The 15,339-nt window shown below is 35.3% G+C and overlaps 1 protein-coding gene across 4 annotated transcripts in view; it reads right to left on the bottom strand.

The window, feature by feature from the left end:
- Positions 1–531: 531 nt before the first annotated feature.
- The window catches only part of LOC138064411 (centrosomal protein of 120 kDa-like), a 38,940-nt gene continuing 24,132 nt past the window's right edge, over positions 532–15,339 (bottom strand). For all 4 annotated transcript variants that reach the window (XM_068926890.1, XM_068926891.1, XM_068926892.1 and 1 more), the window contains 4 exons: positions 14,713–14,835; positions 13,092–13,190; positions 3,289–3,434; positions 532–2,771 (listed from right to left, as the gene is read on the bottom strand). In XM_068926890.1, coding sequence (XP_068782991.1) covers positions 2,534–2,771; positions 3,289–3,434; positions 13,092–13,190; positions 14,713–14,835 — 606 coding nt within the window. In that variant the 3' untranslated portion in view covers positions 532–2,533. The remainder of the gene's footprint in view (positions 2,772–3,288; positions 3,435–13,091; positions 13,191–14,712; positions 14,836–15,339) is intronic.

Here is a 15,339-nt window from a genome sequence, read left to right as displayed (position 1 = left end):
TGCTTGAAAAAAAAAATTGAAGTATAATCTGCAAACATTAAGCCTAAAATAACACTTTTCCATCTGAATAGAAATAAGGAATACTAAAGACAATACCTGTATAACAAAACAAAAATACTAAATTTAAGAATCACAAAAGCTATGCTTCTTATACTGTAAGTAATGATTCTTAAGTGACTTAAATCAGCTTTCTTACCTATCAGCTCATTTAAGTAGCTTAAATCAGCATGCTTGTGAATAGGTTTAAGAAAGAAAAATGCCCCACCTTATATTTACTCATTACTTTGATTTACTAGAAAATACGCATCTGACTAGTTTCTTTTTAAACTCCAAAGCAACATGACTACTGTTATTTTCTTTACAACCCATGTAAGAAGGACTAGGTTAGAAAAGTAAACATGAAATCAATTTTGAAAGTGAATATATCAGTGTTATGGCTTCAAAGCATGAAAATCTCATTTTCTGCAACATTAAACAAGAAAGTTTTTGTTCAAATACATAGTTGAAAAAAAATACATAAAATTCCAAGAATAATTAAACTTTAAATTTTATTTAATAGCACACTTGAAAAGTCAAATAATACCAAATTGGAAGATCGACAATTATTCATTATAGGCATTCTTACAATCAGCGCGACCAGTTTGAGATCTTTAAGTCTAATGCACTCCCTAGTGTTTGAACAAGAAACTACACTGGTAGCAAATAAGCAAGCAGTGGAAGAAAAACGCCTTGCGCAAGTCTTCCCTTCGAAATACAAGCAGCCCCCTCGTTCATTTTATTATAATTGCATGTGATCATGCATCAGTGATAAGATATACAGCCATAATGTAAAAAAACTTGTAAAATTACTTGTCATGGATTTATAAATGCGTTATTCCCTTTGCTAGCGCAGTGGGACCTCTTTAAGAACAGTCATTAAAAATAAAACAAAGTACAAAATAAGTGTACAACGTATCACAAAAGCATTTCTCGTGAAATCTAGCATCGATGAGTAATAATTTCCCATGGAAAAGGATCTTGGTATTTATATAACTTGTTTAAAACTTTTCTAAGGGGCCTAAGGAAACAGTTTATTACACAGGAGGTAGGTTAATGGTAAGAGGAGGAAAAACAATGCACTTAAGAGGCACACTCAGATGCAATATAAAGCCTATGTTCTGTACCTCACACCATCCAAAAAAGGAAGGCAATGTTATGTCCATGGAAGTCCACTGATTTTTCTTATGTTCAGAAAAAGGAATGTTTGCATTTTAAAACAAAACAAATCCTAATACTTCCCCACCCCCCTCGCCCCCCAATACACAAGGTTCAAATAGAAAAACGTTTGTGCCAATAGGACAGACATAAACCCCTGTTGCTAGGACAGTGCTGTAAGTTTATGTAGCTAGCTAGATCCACACATATGATTTTAAAATCACTGAGTGGAGGCTAGAACCCAAAACTCTCCTTAGTCAACTGTGATTAAGCACAAACTAACATTTCTGGTGGATTTCTCTTCTGCTATTTAACAACTTGATAGTTCATCTTGGCCATATTTCAACAATTGAATAAAAAATTACATTCAATTTAAGTGGTAATGAGAAAATATGCTTTGAAATTCAGGTTAGTCACTGCGTGTGGGTTAGACCTTGACTAAGGAAAACATCTTTACTTAAGAAAAGCTCTTGTTATTTTCATTATGTATACGTTCAGATTTAAATGAGGTATGTAAATGTACTTAATCAGCGCTTCAAATATCTTTCCTCATTAGCTATGGATGGAAGCAAGTATGGTGTTTTTGCATTAGGACTTTACCCTCGCGTGTTCATGCTCACAAGCCTGTGTGCAAAACTGCTAGGACACCAAAGGGATATTCCTGAAGCTCGTGAAATACTGAGTAACTAAATCTGGAGTTTCAGTTTGATGGATTTTGAGGTTTTTTTTCCCCACTCAAAACCTTGTCACTGGCTATTATAGAGTTTCCAAAATCTATGCCGTTAGAAGAATACTAGCTACAGAACTTAGCGATCCTGACTACGACTGCAGAAGCAAAAATTGAATACCTTGTGACTTGATAAGAAATGACGTTTGTTCAAGTGCAGCACTTTGGTTAAGAATTAAGAGTATATTGAGGGGAATAAGCCAATGTCACTTTTACCTAGTACAGTCGAAGAGATCTTTTAAAAAATTGTAATAAATTATGACAATATTGAACAAAAAGCTTAGAAGGGTTATAAAAATATTACAAATAAATCTAGCCAGGTTGATGCGAAGAGGTAGAAAACATTTCAGAAGAGTACACAAAATAAATATATATTTACACATATATAAATATGAGTATAAAAACATTAAAAAGTAGCCACCCCCCTGTAAAAGTTACAACTGTGCTTAACCTCATATGTTGCAAATATTTACATTGACTTCAAAAAGGCTAACAACAGTGTGCAAAATTAAGCATGTCCTTACATCTTTGCAGAGTAAGAACTACAGGTTTACAAAATTAATTACTCTGTTCCAGCTTAGGCTCTGACTTTTTATGGTTTTCTATATGCTTTTATTTCGTGCTGTTCCTTTTTTCAATAGCCTCTCTGATTTGACGATCAAGTTCACTTACAATATGGTCTTCATGATTATATACTCCTGTTCTTAACAGCGTATCCCTCTCTTCTATCAGACGAGATAGATAATCATCCATGTTCTCATTTAATTTTCTAGAATGAAGACTATCCACTCTACCAGCAGAATTATCTCTGGCATCTTCCAGTTGCTTTCTCTCTTCTTGTTGCTTTAGCCTGATGTTGATAAAATGGAAGGTATCAGAGGATACATCATATTAAAAACTTCTGATTATTTTCATATGAACTCCTTAAGTTACTTATCTACTGAGAAGTTAGTAAAATAATTTATATAAAAAAAAATTACCCCCATACTAAACTTAAATAAATACCAGGAAAAGAAATGTTCATATAATACCTAGAATCTAAGAATACCTAGAATGTAAGAAATACCTCTTTCTTTCCTTAATGCAGCAGTTCTGCTTAGACTCTAACATTTAAAATAAAAAAGAAGCCTGGTGCAGTACAACAATGATCATAGCATAAAAAATAGGGTATGGTGGCCTTAAGCATAGATTTTCTATAATACAGGACTGTTACATTTTAGAAATGGGCAATCTTTACCTACGGGACACTGAAGTGTATTCCTTTACTGGACTGACAGCCAATTATAATCTTGATTTAACTGAACCCTCTCCTGTTTTGAGGCAGAGCGGGGGGGGGGGGGGGGGGGAACTTACAGATGCTTTAATACCTGTTAAGTTCATTTCTGATGTCCTCCAGCTCTTGTCGGTCTGTTTTCCCCAGCTCTTTCTCTTCTGCTGCCAAATAGCGCAGCCTCATATGCTCCAGCTCTTGTTGCTGCTTTTTAAGGCGAGCCATTGCATTTTCTTGTTCACGCTGGGGGTGAAAAGGTAACTCAGTTGACTACATGCTTATATGTAAAAATGCTAATTCTATTGACACGTGCAAAACTTCAGGGATGAAGTCATGACGCTTAAGAAGCCTCCAGTAGTATTAGAAATGTAGGAGTTAAAGTAGTATAGATATCAACAACTTAGACTTCCTGTTTAAGACCAATGACTATCACAATTGTAGTAAACAGCTGTCCAAGTTGGATCAGCTGGAGCTGAAGCTTTGTCACAGATATCTTTCCATTAACTGAATAGCAAGAATACCCCTTACAAGCTCTTTTACGTACTCCAGCTTAGGCCAATAAATAACTTAACGCTTGTGAAACTGCTCGAGATACTGAGATTTATCTGCTTGCCACTGCTATGCAGTATTTTAAATTATAACACTTATTTTGAGAAATAAAAAGCATAAAATGCTAAGGAGCTGCACAAAACTTGTGTTGTTGGCCCTGCATTGCCTAGTGTCAAAGCACGGCTCTCCAGTTAATTACATGTTATACTTCAAGAGCTACTTTCTCAAGTTGTAATCTGTATTTAAAAAGTAAGCCTTGAAAGTCTAGAACTATTGTTAGGTTTCCTTTCACAGTTTTCCAACCCTAAATGAAGCCTTAGATTAAATCCACAGAATAAGTAAGTTATCTGACTCCCATATTTGAAGTTTAGTTTGTTCCAAATTTGGTTTTTGCAGCTCTGGAGAGACACAATAACAGAGCTATAGTTTGAGCCCACTACCACTCAGTGATATTAAAGTGTCTTAAACTCAAGAGCAATCCTTCCTCTTCTCGTTTTCCTCCCAAATTCAATATGCCCTTATGCACTGACTCAACACAGTCAGAGAGTGAGAAGTCCTGAAGAAAAATGGCACTTGTTCCGTACCTAAAAAATCAGGATCTTTATGTAACTTACTGCCTTAATTCAGACATACTGTTAAGTTTGGCTTTAATTTGAGCAAAATCAAGTATTTCCGACTAAAACAACGTACATAAAATCAGTTTTATATTTATTACAGTGATTAAAAAAAAAAAATTGTTCCACATCTATGAGCATATTCATTATACAGCCAACCCAATAATATCTGGAAAAGCCTGCTCAGGCTTGTAGCCAGGTAGTTTACTGAGTCCTGAATCCCGGACTACATTTAGAGGCCATCGTAAGCGCTGCCTACTGATTATCAATAAGTAGAAAAAATCTGAATCTCACAAAGAATTGTTATAAACAAAAATTGTAATGGTTAATGCAAGTGTAACACTTTTGAAAACTAATTGTTAAAACTGCTGCAAGACAGGCTAAAAAGACTGAAGAACAATTTGCTAAAGGGATACACACTAATAATAAAAACAGCAGCAGGAATCCTGCCAAAGAGTCTCTATAACTGATAGCTGATCAAGGTGTAAAAAAAGCACTAGGGAAAGATAAGGCAATAGTCCTTCCTCGCCTGTCCATCACAAGAGGACATTCCCATGTGAAAGACACTTTTTATGTGGGATAGGTTTGAAGAACAGTCTCAGATTAAAGCAGAATAAGTTTTTAAGAAAAGGAATCAACAAATACATATAACAAATAGTAACAAATCACTACAGCCAGATGGTATTTAGCCAGAACTTGTCAAGAGTTCTAGGGAAATTCAAACTTGAAGTTAAAACTAACTGGAGGTGTAATCCGTCACTAAACTTGGCTGTGATGCCACAGGAATGACAACTGTTTTTTAAAAAGAGACTTTAAGAAGATCCAGGAACTTCCAGTACGACTTGCTTCCAACAGTGGACAAACTAGCTGATAACATAACTGAAACAAAATTAACAGGAGGTATGGATGGTACATCAGGAAGAATGAACTCAGCTACTGTAAAAAAGCTGGACTTCCAACTAGTTTTAAAAAGCAAAACAAAAAAGCCCCCAAATCGCAAACACCAAAAGCTTCATAGAAACAGTCCTCTGTCAGACTATCAAGGGGTTAAAAGAGCAGAGAAAGAATAGGAATTGATCATTTTCACAGTAGTAAGGAGGGATCTGTAATCTTTGATATATTCATAAATGAGGCAGTGATTATGGAAGAAGCAAAGTTTGCTGCTGATACAGAATTACTCAGTGTTGCAAAAGTGGGATATTATGAGGAGAAAAATATAAATGAGCTTCAGAAGGAAACAAGACAAAATCATGAAGAGTATGTCTACTGATGGCTGTTAAACATGACAGTCTGAATGCAACCTCTGGCTCAAGATGTATTTAAGTAACTGACTGCTGGCAGCTGGAGGGTATTTCAAGATATCCACGCCCGTTCCTAGGTGTTACGGATGTACTGTTGGCCATTGTCAGAGACAGGAGTCTGGGCTAGATGGAGATTTCACATCAGTTTGCCAGTTCTTATGTTTTTGCAAAGGGAAGCAATGGCTGAAAGACAAAACTAGGTAAATTCCAGCTGGAACGAAGGTGCCATTTATTAAAACAGTGAAAATTAATTACTGAAACAATATATCAAACATGTTAAGAGCTTCTTCAATCATGGAACTTTTAGAATTAAGATGAACATTTGTATTAGGAAAAAAAGCCATAGATCAAGCCTAAGTGTTGAAGCAGTATTTAACACAGGAAAGCCAGCCTGCTCGTGTTATTTACAAAGTCACAGAGAAGATCATAACAGCATACTCTGGTTTCTAAATACCGTAGGATAAGCAACAACATCCAGCCAGGAAAATCAAATTTCAATTATACATGTATGAGCAAAAAGGAGGAATTCAGTTATCCCACCTATCATGAAAGTTGTATTTATCCAGGGTTTAACTCTTTCTTTGTTGTCCTTTTGCTCGGAAGTGTAACAATGATTTGTGTAGCGTGTAAGCCCCACTCCTTAATTTCAGTATGTAAATCCTAAATGTAGGGTAATAAGATAAAATGATGAGTATAATATGGTCTCAGATAGCTTGGTGTAGCAACAGTAGTTGCACTGTTAAGTATAGACGAAATCTAAAAATTTCTAATTTTCTGTAAATAAAGGCAAGGAATCTAGTTCAGACTGTAAGTCTGAAGAAACTTGCTATAAATCTCCCTGAAATCAAAACACTTGTGGCTGCATATCCGAACTCTGCTTTTGGAATTAATTTGCCTAATCCCACCTGGTTTTCCTACTGACCTTATCTAGCAAGGAAGGGTAAGAGTCTTGTCAGCCCCCTCAGTAAGTTACTTAAGAATTTAATTTTCTAGCAAAAATTTCTCATATCTAGGACAAACACCTCACTGTCGTGGAGGATGAGATTATGACAACTTCTTAGTTGAGGTCTAGCTATCTTATAGAAGACAGGAGTACAAATTGCCTTTATTTCCTCTTCTAGCCTGGCTATGAGCCATGGAGCTATGTTAATTTGTACATATGATTAGCTTCAGTTCAATGAACTGTTGTGGATTATTAGAACAGGATGACTTTCTTTAAGAAACATCCCTTAGCTCTGTAGTCCAGTTAATTCACGCTCTAATTGCGCCCTGTTTCAAACTGTCATGGGAAGCTGGGGCATTAACAGGAGTTTATCAAATTTGTTTCCCTCAGTAATTCTGGGGGAGACTTTTTTGTTGAAGGTAGGTTCTTGGGGAAAACACGATGTGAAAACTAACTACTGGAAAACTGATGTGGAGTAGCACTCACTAGGAGCACAGCAAGACTTTAACAGGGCAGCAGAAAACGCCATCTCTGCCTGCTACTAAAACAGAGTATCATGAGGCACAGAATACACCGAAATCACTAAATAGCTGCAACTATATTGAATGGAAAAGTTCTCATCCAGTCCTCCAGTTTGTGGAATCTGTTACTCCAGCTGGATAAGAAAGTTAAAATTTTGAAACGGCATTTGAAACATCTGCAACTTCAGAGAAAAGACAGAATTGCACCTTGGCCAAAAGAAGCACCTGGGCGTAGAAGCGTCACGCTAATTTTCTACCTTACTATTTGAGGTGAGAAAGTTCAGTGATCCAGAGGTTTCTGCTGTTTGGCAACAAGCCCTCAGTGTCAGACTGACAGCCAAAAAGGTATTTAAAACAAACTCTGGAAGAAACAGTACACATTTGAAGTACGTATACTGAACATGAATACTGAACATGAATGGAACATCTTAAGCTCAGTCAAACCAGGAAGAGGACAGAAAACTCCTAATCTTTTTTTAGTTATCAGAAAGGATCTCAGTCAATGCGCTGGTCCTTCATGCCCTCACTGAACTAAGTAGTTTCAGAACCGCAAATTTCTTGAAGAAATTTATTTAGTGATATTTAGTGACAGCAGGGAAAGGACAAAAGAGGGAACAATACTAAAGCCAAGAAGAGATGTAGGAAAAGCAAGACCTTCCTGATGCAGCTTTTGTTCAGTTCTCGTTCATCTTGATGTTTCTCTCCTGGAAAAAAGTCTAAAAATCTCCAGTGAGCGCTGCTGAGGTTGCTCACCGCTCAAGACAATATCCCTGCACTTGTAGAGAAGTAAGGGTGGGTACAGGGTTTAATTCTAGTCCTGTAACAATGAAAAAGGAGAATTTCTGTAGCATCTTAAAAGGTGTCATAGAATGAACCTGAATAATATGACATTTAATCATGAAATATTAAATAAATAATGTTTTCTGAGGTAAGCTTTTCTTAGCATCGAGTTTAATACCAGCCTAATTCAGAGATGTGAAAGCAAGTGGGAAGGGATCATTTATGATCGTTCCGGTGTGTAATTTATGTACTTAGTATTACGTGACTTTAAAATGCACTTCCCAACATTAGTCTTTGACTTCTTTAAAAGTCTGTCATAACAGTTTATAGGGTGAATAATAACAAACTTGCTGTATGTATAACATTCATAGCAGAGCAGCAGAAACCCATTTCCCAATAATCTGTCAATACAAGAACATGGCAAAGAACTTACAACATTTGTTTGATAAGAGGTGAGGTGCACTTATTTTAAATTTGTGCACAATTTTGTTATGAGTTGTTCAGGGACCATAAAAAGACTGTCTTTTTAAGGGTAGAAGAAGGAAGGAGTTCTTACTCATCATGGTGACGGAACCAGCGTCACTTTGAGATGCATTCGGGTATTAAAACCACCTTTTTTCCATCACTGTTTAAAAATTCTTTGGGCAACAAGTGCAATTTAAAAAAAAAAAAAAGGAGGTACTAAACTTTGTTGCATAGAATTACTTTAAATTATCAGCATTTACTGAGAGAGCTTCCAAAATGAAAGAGAACAATATCAGTAAAACACTTGCATAAACTTAGAGTAGTAATAAAAGAGTCCAGCATTTTCAGCCTCACTAACAATGTCTTCATTTCATTCTTTATAGGCTTAATTTAAAATAATAATTAAAATAATAATGGATATAATTGCATACATCAAAGTGTTTCCACATATACCTTAGTGCACACATGAGTTCATACATACACATGCATACATGTGTTTAAAATTCTCAGAGGGAAGGCTTTTTGTATGACATAGTCCACATTATTCCCAGAGAGAGAATATGCTCCTATATATATCCATTTCAGATTTATTCCCAACTGCTTACTGTAGCTGGTCAGGCTGTTCCTAAGCCTCAGTAAGAACCACTAGAATTTCGAGAATTTCAAAGAATGTTAAATTTCTAGAATTTTACATTTTAATATTTGAGGAATGGGACCGCTCCAGAATCAAAAGCTGCTGGACTGAAAACAGCTATGTTGATAAGAGATAAGACCCACTAGAAACTCTGAACATTTGGAAACTTCATCCTGGCATCACCACATAAGTACCAGCAGCCACCATCCCACAGTGAGGTGATGAACCAACGGTGTCATCTACAAACTACTCTTACAATTACTTTTGCAATATCTCCTTCATTGGCCCAAGCACCCTCTTCTCCACTACTTTCTCACCACTGCTTGTAATGCTATCCATTTCCCCCTCCTTTTCCCTCTGCAAAACCTTTCCTTACTCTTTCCTTATTAATTGATACTCTTGCCCTCTTTTTCTTACATCTCTGTAAACAAATGAACCAAAGCCAAGCCAAGCAATACCTTAAAAAAAAGGGGGAGGGGGGAGACATACTAGTTATCACATCATTTACTTTGATATTTTACTATTTTCCCTCATTAGTTTGCATCTTGGTAATGTAAGCGTTTGAGAACTACAGAAATACTGGGATTAAAAAGAAATTAATCCCTAATAAAAAAAAAATTCAATTATAATCGGGTCATAAAAGAATCCTCCTATGCCACCAGGTGCTCTAGTTAAGAGGCTCTTCAATCAAGGAAGCACAATCTTTATTTTGCCATAGCTGCCTATAAATCCAAAAGGGAGATGTAAACATACATACACTAGACTAAACAATGGCTAAATAGCGGCCACTATTCACTCTCCCACTCACACATACCATGCAAGTCTGTGGGAAAAACTTACGATTGAAGCTAAGGAACTCAAGTAAAGTTTTCTGAAAATAACCCAGAGCTGACAAGTCAGTAGGAGGGCCTGGATGGTTTCAAGGCACAGTTTTTAACCAAGACTTGGACCTCCAACTGTTTTTTTTTTTCCTTCCCTTTTCTTTTCAAACAAAGATTTACATCCCATCTTTGGCTAAATTACTTATAAATTAATCAAATTAATTACTGAGTGGATAAGCAGGAGGCTGGACCAAGATAGAGTGAATGTTAGCCAACCAGTAAGGTCCATGTTGTTTTAAACAAACGCATCAGTGCTGCTTTGAACATATGTACAGGGTACAAATACGGTAAAAGATTTTTAAACAAACAAATGAAAAACAAACTTTGTTCTGGAATGCTGAATAATGTATGCATGCTATTTTGAGATTATTTTGGTTTTCTAGATAATAACAGAGATATTAGCTACTGAAAATTACATTTCTCTTAGTTGTGGTGTCTGCTTTAAAACTCTGTTTCTTGTAATCAATCAGCTACTAAGTGTTGTATCTCAAACCTCCCCGTAGGCACGTGTGCAGTTTTGTGTAGGCAGTTTAATTGCTCTCGGTAATAATGTTCACGTACATAAAGCTATATAAATCTCATCTGAATAGCATCTAGGTCTCCTAGTCAGCAAACTTTAAAAGACAAAGTTCTTGATACCTCTGGAAATGATAATAACTACCCGGGCACAGGTAAATGCGTGGATGACTTGTTGAAATTTTTGTCTTCCTACAGCTGAGTCAGGATTTGATAAATAAACGATTAATACAGGGTTGCAGAGAATAACAAAGGGGAGAAGAAAGAAGCGAGCTGGGTTACGTTATGGTAAAGCCTATAGATTTTCAATCAGCTTTACAAACTGTGCTAACTTTTGTATTTTGGTAACAGGGGCGTGAGCATGATGTGCACGTGTCCTCGTGTGCTTCTGGGCTTTTTCTGCTTACAGCTGGCGCTGTGTTTAACATTCAAAATACTAGACGGGGAGAAGTTTAGAGCTTTTTCTATTAACAATCCCATAGTTTTCTAAGTTATGCAGTGCATATCTCATTCCACAAAATATAAAAGCACCACAGATGTGTGCTTAACAACTCATTCCAAAGTAAAAGGAAACGTTTTAATTAAGGAAACATTGACTTTTATGGTTGCAAATCAGAACAGCATTTTACTAAATGCTTAGCCTGTAGATTATGCTGCTTTAATTCACAAATTGACTGTACTAGGTCACCTCTGAGTAATGGAAATCTCTGTTTAAACATTTTTTTGGCAATGGGCACAAAGCATTAGATCTCATTTCCAAGGCTTACCAGCTGGGTTTTGTCATTAACATTTATTAACAATCTAAGATATGGCTTTCAACGTCTAATCCTCGCTACACAAATGTTTTGTATAGTTCTCTAGAGGGCTTTGGTGTGACAAATTACTGGCACAGATTACAAGCCTGTGGCTATTCACCAGAGGCACTGCAAAATTAACATGGTACTAATCCAATTTAAACAAGAAATTGGTCAAACTATGTGCAATTGCACAAATCATCTGAACTAAAGCAAATCTAGAATTCCTGGAGCAACAGTTTCCAAATTTCTATTTAAAACACAGGAAAGGGTCTTCGGATCAGGTCTACTATAACTTGTACTTGGTTCTTTAAAGTTGTTCGAATCCTTTCTCAATAGAATAAGATAAAGCATTTTTATAATCCTGGATTTAAAATTATAAGATTATAAAAATATAAGAGCTCACCTTTACATTACAGAACAATCCCTTGAAAAGATGTAGGTAGCATAATTCACTGTACATGCCAACTCATTTTATGGTTAAGACTTTCAGCAAGAGGGTCAGCTGAAACCATCTGCATATGCTACTAAGTTCAGATTGCCAGATCTATCATGATGAAATTTATAATAAAAACTTGATGGTGATACACACTCAGCGTTAATCTGGCAAGCAACAATCGTTTCCTTTATTCTACCCTGATTTTTAAAACATGGCATTAGGAAAAAAATAGTTTGGACTTTTTATGGCTGCCTAAGTAAATCTTATCTTTCTGATTAAGAGATTATGTTTTTCTTTCTCTCAACTTGTTAGACCTAGGTATTTCAGAAATTGGAGAGGACAATTTATGACTCCTTTAATTACTAGTGAAAAATAGACCAGCTTGAAGGCAGCAAATAAAGCTGAGTTTTAATTTCATAGCTAAGAGCCACTGTATAGTGTGTTTACTTTCTTTAAAGTAAAAACTGGTTAAAAAGTAATGAAAAAATTAGTAAATTAGAAAAGGGAGGCTTAGTCTCCTACCTTCTGAAAAGATAAAATTCTAATGCTAAGAATGAAGTGGGACGTTTAATCCTTTAAAAAAAACATGTTTTTCATCAGGCAGAAAGTAGGCAGAAAGTAGTGAAGACAGGTAATAACTTTTTACTAGACTTGAATTCTGAAGCTTTAGGCCTGTGTCAAGTTTTGTTCAGCAACAGGGATTAATGATTTACTAATTTGTTTGTCATGGCCAATGGAAATGCTTGCCAGTCTTAAGTATACTTTTTAGCTAATGTTTACTATATGTTTAGCTAATGTTTACTATAATTTGTGAAAGGTAGATGATGACAAAAAGCATAAAGGCATACGCGTTCAGTGAGGATGAAGCTGCTACTACTGCAAGTTTGAAGAGCATATTTTTAAGCCTCACATACATATGAGCTCTATTAAAACACAGCAGTTAATAACATAGCATGCTCTATCAGAGACTTGGATTTTCAAAAGCAGGAAAAAAGAGTTTAATCTGCAATTTTGATTTTTCTGCAAGTTTACTTATTTTTACAGTATTCAGCAATTTTTAAACAATTGTTTTTAAAAGCTTTTTGTTTTTAATCTTTACTCTTTGTTCATTTTACAAGTAAAATACAAACCAATTAGGATTGCAGCTGACCAAGATGGGGGGGCATATGGCAGTTATCAGCGTAGGTCAGACCTTTAATTTTGCCTTCTAAAACACACGAAAAAACCCTCATCTCTTTAAAACAATTTCAGGAAAAGATAAATAAACAGCATAAAATTTCATTTCTGAAGTGAACTATTTAATAAAATCTGATCACTTATTTGAGGGGGAAGAGAAAAAAACCCAAAACAAAAAAACCCCACTATTAGGACGAAAATCCCCAATAGCAAACAGTAATCATAAGTAGCTTCCAACACTGCATCAAGTTGGCTGTCTCTCATGAAAAGGAAAAAGAGCAGCATACCTGTTTTAACCTCGCAAGTTCTTTCAAGGCCCTTGCCCATTGCTGTTTGTAGTGGAGCTTTGACTTGGTAGCTGACTCCAACTTTCTTTCAAGTTCAACCTAAAAGCAATTAAAATCATATCAGCTGAGGCAATAACAGCAGTAACAATCACTGAAGGATGTATATATACAAAGGGTCTGGTTTAAGAAAAGTGTTTATGTAGTGTAATATACAACATCATCTAAAGCTGTTATATAATGTAACATAAATATTATGGCACATGAACATTTTCTTGTTTAAAATATAGCCTTATTTTTACTGGATAGCAGTCTATACAAAAAGGAAAAGATTATGTTTTAGCACTAAATCTGCTGATGTAACCTTTTAAATTTAAGAAACTCAAATTAGTGAAACTTCCTGCCCTCTCCCCATTTTTTTTTTTAAAATAGTAAGCCTTTAAACTCTAATTCAACGGTGACACTGATGGACAAGTCTTGCCTTTAAAGGTGTGTAGATTTTTTTCCCCCTGCAACTAATGGAAGATTTCTATTTCAGTGAAAAGAATGTGGCACTTATCTGCTTAACCCATCCTTTGAGAGCTATGTATATACTGCATAACTCTGTTCTTATTGTCTAAATAATAATCTTAAAAAAAAATTGTTATTCACTTTAGGAAAAAAATAATTCATTGTGTTTTGTGCAAAAGAAAAATTCTGTTTTAACTGGATACCTTTTAATATTAAGTACACAGAGCATGGTAACCTGAAAAATGAAACATTCCTATCAAGTCTGAGAGGGTGGCACTTTCTTTTAATCAGATTAATTCTATTTACCATTACATTTGGGGAGATATTGAAGCAGAGGTTATTGAAAAATAAAAAGTAAAAACAAAAAACACGTCTAACAAAAATAAGTCTAACAACCTAAGAGGTTTAAAAAGCCTGTAGAGACAAAGACGTTTTGAACGACAAAGACGTTTTGAATCATCTGCTTGTACGATTGTTAGATATTACTCAGGCATACAATACCATGCAGACCGGCTGTATAAGTGAGTGCATTTCGTGCCAGCGTGTCTGGCCTATTTCTTTTAAAATATTCTGTCAGTGGTTTAACTCAAAACTCCCAATAATTCTGGACATAAAATGCCCACATCTGTGGTCTAAATTAAGTAAAGTATCCTCTACTGAAGGTATCTATAGTTTCCAAAAACACAACTTAAGATGGGGATTCTGTTCCATTGATTGACACAATCTCTTCTGAGAAATACTTAAAAATAAAACAGAACCAAAACCCCAAACACACAATGGTTTAAATGAACCCTCACAAGAAATTCTTTTTTACCTAAACTTTATAAAGAGATTGCTGAACAGTCCCCAATATTAAATAATGGAGATAGTCATTTAAATAAGTAGGTTAGGCTTTTTTCCTCGTCCACCTCAAACTCCTACAGTTTCCTCTATACATATAAAGCAACTCTTGGCCTTATTTGTCTGAGTACTTACAGACTAAAGAAGCTGTTGGAAAAAGTAAAACAAAACGGATAAATTAACCAGGGTAATCATGAAAGATTATTTTTACATCTTCTTTACCAATGCATGGGACATTGTGACAGTTTTTCAAGACTAGAAAAATCCAAAGTACCTTTTCTAAAGTGAGAAGATTTATTTCTGATTGTAGACGGATTTCTGGTTTGCAACTTTGTTGTTCTTTGTATTGCTGGAACTCCTTCTCCAAAATTTTATACTTATTTTCTGCTTCATAAAGCTGCATTAAAAATATCCAGATATAAAGTAAGGTAACAGAAAAATCCCATACACAGACAAAGAACTCTGTTACAGAATTTGTTAATCCTTAGTCACTGGACCAAACATCTTATTGTCAATTATCTGTTATAAAACAGACACTGAAAACCACACATTCATAATTAATGACTTCTTGACGATGGCACACAGCAATGCTTTAATAGGAAGAATTTTAAAGAGGCCCTTTGCTTTATTACTGGAAAGAAAAACAAGTCTCTTCTCCCATATATGAGAGATTAAAGTTTATAAACATTGCTGTTTGCATTTCTAAAAGGAGACTTGCAAAAGAAATACAGAAAACAAAGCTATTTAGATTTACATACATAGCAGCTTTTAAGAAAGCCAACTGTTGTTATCTGCTACATGAAGTTTTTATTACTGACTCAATTCCACCAGCATAACTTGTTTAGGAATGTCTGGAAGAGGAAACAACTAATACTTTGTACAGCCAAATAATGATTTAAAG

Source organism: Struthio camelus, chromosome Z (genome assembly GCF_040807025.1).
Source record: "Struthio camelus isolate bStrCam1 chromosome Z, bStrCam1.hap1, whole genome shotgun sequence".
Taxonomy (NCBI): Eukaryota; Metazoa; Chordata; class Aves; order Struthioniformes; family Struthionidae; genus Struthio; species Struthio camelus.
The sequence above is the reverse complement of the archived record's forward strand: the minus strand, read 5'-3'. Positions and strand labels throughout refer to the sequence as shown.